This window comes from Ziziphus jujuba, chloroplast (genome assembly GCF_031755915.1).
Source record: "Ziziphus jujuba chloroplast, complete genome".
NCBI classification, from domain to species: domain Eukaryota; kingdom Viridiplantae; phylum Streptophyta; class Magnoliopsida; order Rosales; family Rhamnaceae; genus Ziziphus; species Ziziphus jujuba.
Genome location: NC_030299.1, coordinates 47501 through 55000, shown reverse-complemented (window position 1 = coordinate 55000; position 7500 = coordinate 47501). Strand labels below are relative to the sequence as shown.

At 32.2% G+C, this 7500-nt stretch overlaps 4 protein-coding genes and 4 non-coding genes across 8 annotated transcripts; 5 read left to right on the top strand and 3 right to left on the bottom strand. All coding sequences in view use genetic code 11, as the record gives it.

Moving 5' to 3' along the window:
• The first annotated feature begins 605 nt into the window (after positions 1–605).
• Positions 606–968, top strand: ndhC (NADH-plastoquinone oxidoreductase subunit 3). Its single transcript has one exon. The coding sequence runs from the start codon at positions 606–608 to the stop codon at positions 966–968; it is 363 nt and encodes a 120-aa protein (YP_009256332.1).
• A 53-nt stretch (positions 969–1021) lies between these two features.
• Positions 1022–1702, top strand: ndhK (NADH-plastoquinone oxidoreductase subunit K). Its single transcript has one exon. It carries the CDS (start codon positions 1022–1024, stop codon positions 1700–1702), a length of 681 nt encoding a protein of 226 aa, YP_009256331.1.
• Positions 1703–1870: 168 nt separating this feature from the next.
• Positions 1871–2347, top strand: ndhJ (NADH-plastoquinone oxidoreductase subunit J). Its single transcript has one exon. The coding sequence runs from the start codon at positions 1871–1873 to the stop codon at positions 2345–2347; it is 477 nt and encodes a 158-aa protein (YP_009256330.1).
• Positions 2348–3068: 721 nt separating this feature from the next.
• Positions 3069–3141, bottom strand: trnF-GAA. The gene has a single exon. It is a non-coding gene; the product is annotated as a tRNA-Phe (tRNA).
• A 344-nt stretch (positions 3142–3485) lies between these two features.
• Positions 3486–4116, bottom strand: trnL-UAA. The gene is made up of 2 exons: positions 4082–4116; positions 3486–3535 (listed from the first exon to the last, which is right to left on the bottom strand). It is a non-coding gene; the product is annotated as a tRNA-Leu (tRNA).
• Positions 4117–5039: 923 nt separating this feature from the next.
• trnT-UGU lies at positions 5040–5112 on the top strand. Its single transcript has one exon. It is a non-coding gene; the product is annotated as a tRNA-Thr (tRNA).
• Positions 5113–5592: 480 nt separating this feature from the next.
• rps4 (ribosomal protein S4) lies at positions 5593–6198 on the top strand. Its single transcript has one exon. It carries the CDS (start codon positions 5593–5595, stop codon positions 6196–6198), a length of 606 nt encoding a protein of 201 aa, YP_009256329.1.
• Positions 6199–6487: 289 nt separating this feature from the next.
• On the bottom strand, positions 6488–6574 carry trnS-GGA. Its single transcript has one exon. It is a non-coding gene; the product is annotated as a tRNA-Ser (tRNA).
• Positions 6575–7500: the final 926 nt, after the last annotated feature.

Here is a 7500-nt window from a genome sequence, read left to right as displayed (position 1 = left end):
TTTGATAATAATAAGTTTGATCTGTTTTACCGAGAAGGTCTACGGTTCGAGTCCGTATAGCCCTATAAACCTAAAACCTATAATAAACCTAAAACCTATAATTTTAATTATAATATAAAAAAGAAAAAAAAAAATGAATATTTATAGAATATTAAAATATTAATAATTTTTAATAATTTATATAATATTCTATATTCTAATTTAGAATTAATTCTAATTTAGAATATTATTTATAATATAGAATAGAAATATAGAAAGAATAAAAAAAAAAAAAAAAAATAGAATTTTGAAGTCCTTTTCTTTAATTCTTTAGATTTAGTTAGATTTAGAGATAATCTAATCAGATTATCTGAAGTGAGGCGAAACCAAGAGAGGTTTATTTGTATAAGAGCAATATAAACAAATATGTATTCTATCTATATCGAAATAAATGTAATAGGTAATAGAAATAAAATGGAATTAGAATTATAGTTTATAGTGGCTGTGGATAATCTCGAAACGAGACATATACCACAGCACTAAACAATTATAGATGACTTGACAATTAATTCAATTCGAATCAATTAATCCGGTATATTTTCCACATTATTAATAGGAGTACATTTATGTTTCTGCTTTACGAATATGATATTTTCTGGGCATTTCTAATAATATCCAGTGTTATTCCTATTTTGGCATTTCTAATTTCCGGAGTTTTAGCCCCGATTAGCAAAGGACCCGAAAAACTTTCGAGTTATGAATCGGGAATAGAACCAATGGGGGATGCTTGGTTACAATTTCGAATCTGTTATTATATGTTTGCTCTCGTTTTTGTTGTTTTTGATGTTGAAACGGTTTTTCTTTATCCATGGGCAATGAGTTTTGATGTATTGGGGGGATCCGTATTTATAGAAGCTTTAATTTTCGTGCTTATCCTAATTGTTGGTTCAATTTATGCATGGCGAAAAGGAGCTTTGGAATGGTCTTAGCTCTTGAATATTCATCAGACAATAAATAAAAAAAAAAAAAAATTGAAACAGTTATGAATTCCATTATTGAGTTTCCCTTCCTTGATCGAACAATCCAAAATTCAGTTATTTCAACTACATCAAGTGATCTTTCAAATTGGTCAAGACTCTCCAGTTTATGGCCGCTTCTCTATGGTACCAGTTGTTGCTTTATTGAATTTGCTTCATTAATAGGATCGCGATTCGACTTTGATCGTTATGGACTGGTGCCAAGATCTAGTCCTAGACAGGCAGACCTAATTTTAACAGCGGGTACAGTAACAATGAAAATGGCCCCTTCCTTAGTGAGATTATATGAACAAATGCCTGAACCGAAATATGTTATTGCTATGGGAGCATGTACAATAACAGGGGGGATGTTCAGTACCGATTCTTATAGTACTGTTCGGGGGGTCGATAAGCTAATTCCCGTAGATGTCTATTTGCCCGGCTGTCCACCTAAACCAGAGGCCGTTATAGATGCTATAACAAAACTTCGGAAGAAAATATCTCGAGAAATCTATGAAGATCGAATTAGATCTCAACAGGCGAATCGATGTTTTACTACCAGCCACAAGTTTCGTGTTGGACGCAGTACTCATACGGGAAATTATAATCAAGGATTACTCTATCAACCACCATCTACTTCAGAGATCCCCCCTAAAACATTTTTCAAATACAAAAGTTCAATATCTTCCCACGAATTAGTGAATTAGGCAGGAGCTTTTTTTTTGTACAGATACAGAATACCAAACAGCAAGCCAATCTTCATAAATTTCATCGTAATCGTAAATGTCAAATATTTATAATACTTATACAAATAAACTACTTATACAATACAAATAAAATACAATACAAATAAAAATGCGGGAGAGATAAAAAAGATGCAGGGTCATTTGTCTGCTTGGTTAGTCAAACATGGGCTAGTTCATAGATCTTTGGGCTTCGATTACCAAGGAATAGAGACTTTACAAATAAAGCCCGAGGATTGGCATTCCATTGCTGTCATTTTATATGTATATGGTTACAATTATCTACGCTCCCAATGTGCCTATGATGTAGCACCAGGTGGACTGTTAGCCAGTGTGTATCATCTTACGCGAATAGAGTATGGTATAGATCAACCGGAAGAAGTATGCATAAAAGTATTTGCCCCAAGGAGGAATCCTAGAATTCCGTCTGTTTTCTGGGTTTGGAAAAGTGCGGATTTTCAAGAAAGGGAATCTTATGATATGTTGGGAATCTCTTATAATAATCATCCACGTCTAAAACGTATCTTAATGCCGGAAAGTTGGATAGGATGGCCTTTACGTAAGGATTATATTGCCCCTAATTTTTATGAACTACAAGATGCTCATTGAATAATCAGAAACTCATCTTCACTTCTACAACTCCAGATATTCAAAGAATATTTGTACGTTTTTTTTATAGATCAAAGAGCTGAAGTTTCATTCATTTCATATATTATGTATAAGTTAAAAAAAGGATAGGCTAAAAAAATAAATAAAAAAACAATTAAATTAGAGGGATTCAGTACGATTTTCAAATTTTGAAAGATACTTTTTCCACATGAGCTGAGCTGAGTCAATAGGATGAAAGAGTTAATGATGCAGAACTATGTACCGCCCACATCACTTAGATGGGTTCCAGAAAGTAACAACCCAGAAAGTAACAACTAACAACATAGGGGGAAATGGGGAAATAGAATATGAAAAGAAAATCGAAAGAAATGAATGCAAGGGGATCAGATTCTATTTGTATTATATCTGAAATGAATCTTGGCTATTCGTACCCCTCAACTCCCCTTGTAATATAGAAGAAGTAATACCATTCTTTGGGAACGAGAGGAGACACAGTATGAACAAATAAATAAAAAGACGAGGAAACAAAATCTATTTGTTTCTTTAGATACGCTTTACTCATCTATAAATACCCATCTATAAATATTCTCTATTTCTTAAATAGAAGGGGTATCTCTCCAGCCGCTTAGATGGATAAACATGTATCATGATCTATACTATTAATTAATGAATATGTATGTCGACCAATTTGTAGAATCGATACTCATACAAACAATCCATGTGCCAGGAACCAGATTTGAACTGGTGACACGAGGATTTTCAGTCCTCTGCTCTACCAGCTGAGCTATCCCGACCATTCACGACGCATCATCCTCATTTTAATAGATGACTTGGGTCTATGTCAATTAAAAAGACGAAAAGGGGAGTACAAAGTCTTATCCAGGCCTTGGTGGAATTTCTTAGATCTTCAAAAAAAAAAAATAAGACTTTGTAAGTTTCAGTACAGTACGAGCGATAATATGATCATTCCAATTTACAATCGGGGTTACTTTCTCAATGATGTTCATTTGTACGTGTATCATATATATCACAAGGCTTGTGAAAATAAAAAAATTAATGAATGAGAAACATAACGAATTTTGAACCGCTAACGAAATGAGAGTATAGGATAAAAATTAGGGAATCAAATGGGCCTTTTTGGGGATAGAGGGACTTGAACCCTCACGATTTCTAAAGTCGACGGATTTTCCTCTTACTATAAATTTCATTGTTGTCGATATTGACATGTAGAATGGGACTCTATCTTTATTCTCGTCCGATTAATCAATTTTTCAAAAGATCTATCAGATTACGATGGAGTAAATGATTTGATCAATGAATATTCCATTTTTTTTACTTGGAATCGATTCACAGCAATTCTTTCATTTTTCATATAAACATATATAAAAAAAAAGATTCGGGTCATCATTAATCATTTGGCTTGGAGATAGTATTTCAGTACGTATACGTATATAATAGTATTTCAGTACGTATACGTATATATAGGTTTATTCTTCATCCTTTCTGGAGTTTCGATAGAAGGATTCCTTTACTAATGCATCGCAGCCAACTCCATTTGTTAGAACAGCTTCCATTGAGTCTCTGCACCTATCCTTTTTTATTATCACTTTCTGAATCCTTGTTTGTTTTCAGAAAACAGGATTTGGCTCAGGATTGCCCATTTATAATTCCAGGGTTTCTCTGAATTTGAAAGTTATCACTTGGTAGGTTTCCATACCAAGGCTCAATCCAATTAAGTCCGTAGCGTCTACCAATTTCGCCATATCCCCCCCTTTTTTTTATTAGGGTCTTGATGCCACTCTTCTTTATTCGTTTATTTATATTAGGCCGGAACCGTTGAATTCATTAGATAGCAGTTCCATAGTGAAAGGCGTTTTCTCCTAATTTGGATTTATTGTCTATCTTCTTTCATCTCTATCGGATACTCATATTTGGTCCAATCAGAAAAGATTCTATCAGTTCTGTATTCGAAATTAAATTCAATACGAAATTAAATTCAATATACAATATATATGGATATATACCACATATATATTATGTATATTTATTATACATAATAATATTATACATAAATATATATGTGGTATATGCATAAGCTAACATGCTATGCCCCTATTTCTATCATTTTTAGCGTGTAATTTTGAATACTTAAACGGTCGATTCTTTTTTTTTTTTCGTTTTAGCTTTCACCTTTCCGAATGAAAACACCGGAATGTTTCATTATGATCTGGATTGCGTTTATATAGATTGGATTGCACTTTTCTTTTTCATTTTTTTCTTCCTCTTCCCCTTTTCTTAGGGCAGACCTTCTATAACAATAACATAAATAACATAAAAAAAAGAACTAAAAAGGAAATTTTTTATTATAATATTTTTAATCTTTTTTATATTATAAACAATAATATTATTCAAAAATAATTACAAAGTCATTTTTTAATTCACAAAAAAAATCTTACTATCTAATCAAGATATTGATTATTGATAAACATATAGTTGATAAAAAAATCGAAATTATATAGCGCTAGAGTAATTGTTATGTTAATTGCTATGTTTTATAATATTCAAATATCCAATATTTCTTTGAACTTCTATTCTATATTCTTCTCTCCAGTCATATGAATTATGAACAGTTAATAGCTAAGATCCCAGTAGTTTACTAAATTCCTATGCATGTACAATTTATGTTATGCGAGCCCGCTTAGCTCAGAGGTTAGAGCATCGCATTTGTAATGCGATGGTCATCGGTTCGATTCCGATAGCTGGCTTTTCTCCATCTGTTTGATTTTTTTTTTTTTTACAAAATCGATAATAAGAATATTGAAAAGGCTTCTTACCCTTTTACCTTACCAAGGGTCACCGATCTATTATCTCTCTATTATCTCATAGAAACTCCCAATTATAAAAAAAAAACTAGAAGTTCGATCTCTGTAAAACAAATCAATCAAGAAAAGAACCTTTATTATTTATTTATATATTGCTTATTTATTATATTGCTTATTTATATTTTTTTATAAAATATATTATAAAATTTATTATTGTATTGTATAAAAATTATACACAATAATAAATAATATTTATATTTTATATATACATATATTATATATACAATACGGTCCGGATATTGATACAATTCATCTAATTATTCTTTGTAGTCCAAGACTTCAGTAAATTTCACTTCATTTATCATTTAGTTTAGTTTTAATTTCATTTAGGTTTATGAAATTTCAATAAAATAAGGAGTCTTTATGTCGCGTTACAGAGGACCTCGTTTCAAAAAAATACGTCGTCTGGGGGCTTTACCGGGACTAACTAGTCAAAAACCTCGAGCCGGAAGCGATCTTAGAAACCAATCGCGCCCCGGTAAAAAATCCCAATATCGTATTCGTTTAGAAGAAAAACAAAAATTGCGCTTTCATTATGGTCTTACAGAACAACAATTACTTAAATACGTTCGTATCGCCGGAAAAGCCAAAGGGTCAACGGGTCAGGTTTTACTACAATTACTTGAAATGCGTTTGGATAACATACTTTTTCGATTGGGTATGGCTTCGACTATTCCCCAAGCCCGCCAATTGGTTAACCATAGACATATTTTAGTTAATGGTCGTATAGTAGATATACCAAGTTATCGCTGCAAACCCCGAGATATTATTACAGTAAGGGATGAACAAAAATCTAGGGCTCTGGTTCAAAATTATCTTGATTCAGCCTCCCCTGAGGAATTGCCAAAACATTTAACGCTTCACCCATTTCAATATAAAGGATTAATCAATCAAATAATAGATAGTAAATGGGTCGGTTTGAAAATAAATGAATTGCTAGTTGTAGAATATTATTCTCGTCAGACTTAAACCGAACTAAAATAACAAGAACAGGGGTTCGGACACCCCCCTACTACGTAAAAAGACCCGAGGTAAGGGGTTTTGATCCGGGGATTTTTCTCCCATTCATGTATCATAGATTAGTAGGGCGATTTTCATTCCTTGTCCCTTATTTACATTAAAGTATTTTCCATACCGTAGAAATTAGTATTAGGAATAGAGAATCTATATCAAAGAGAGGGCTAACTGTTGGAATAATGGTATCCATTGTTATTTGCTACATTGCGATCAGTAACATTGGTGAATTAGGTAAAGGGTACGGAAAGAGAGGGATTCGAACCCTCGGTAAACAAAAGCCTACATAGCAGTTCCAATGCTACGCCTTCAACCACTCGGCCATCTCTCCTACATAACGATTATGGTTCAGAAACCAAGTGAATAGTGAGTTATTCATATTCGATTTTTGGATAGGTATGTACACTCTATTTTTTTTTTTTAATAGAAAAACTTTTATTAAATTAAAGATAAACCCTTCCTTCGACGCTGGGGAAAAAGAATTTTTTTTGTGAAAAACAATAGATAAAGATTTATGTTTGCGAAGACGGCACTCCCGGCCTTTTCTAATATTTTTACCGGATTAAATCACTGAATTGGAACGAATACACCGAGCAATCTATTTTTTGAGACTATGTTTCATGGATACTTTTAGATCATTATTATATTTAGTTTAGATTATTCGTCCATTTTCATAAAAATTCTAAAATGACTTTCCAGTTTTAGATCTTTCAACCCCTTATCCCAACTTCGGACCCATAGATTTATTCCAAATTCAGGAAACGTCCTGGGGTTTTTATATTTGATTGTATAGCGTCTACCCGTTATACACACAATACACACAACACAAAACGGACGGTTAGTCTATTTTCATCCATCATAGAATGATTATTCGCTTCTTTTTATTCTCTCTTTGGATCATAATTCGATCAAAACTTCTCTAATTATCCTAATCTGAAGGAAAAATTCTTTGATTCTTCAACTTCGATGAAATAGGAATAGTTCCTTTCATTCTTTTACTACTACTAGTATATTACTACTATATTTTTATTAGTATATTTTACTATATTTACATTTGAATGAAATAGAATCGGATTCAAATATTTCTTAGTTTTTATTGATTCCTGTCAAAAAGAAAAAGAAAGAATTTGAGTAGAAGGTCTTCTTTTTTAATGAGTCTGTTTTTATGTTATTTCGTACTGTCCAATTCCCTTTGTGTGGGGGATTATTTTCTCACAACACGAAGGGTAATTCAAAGAAATTATAGAATGGATTTCT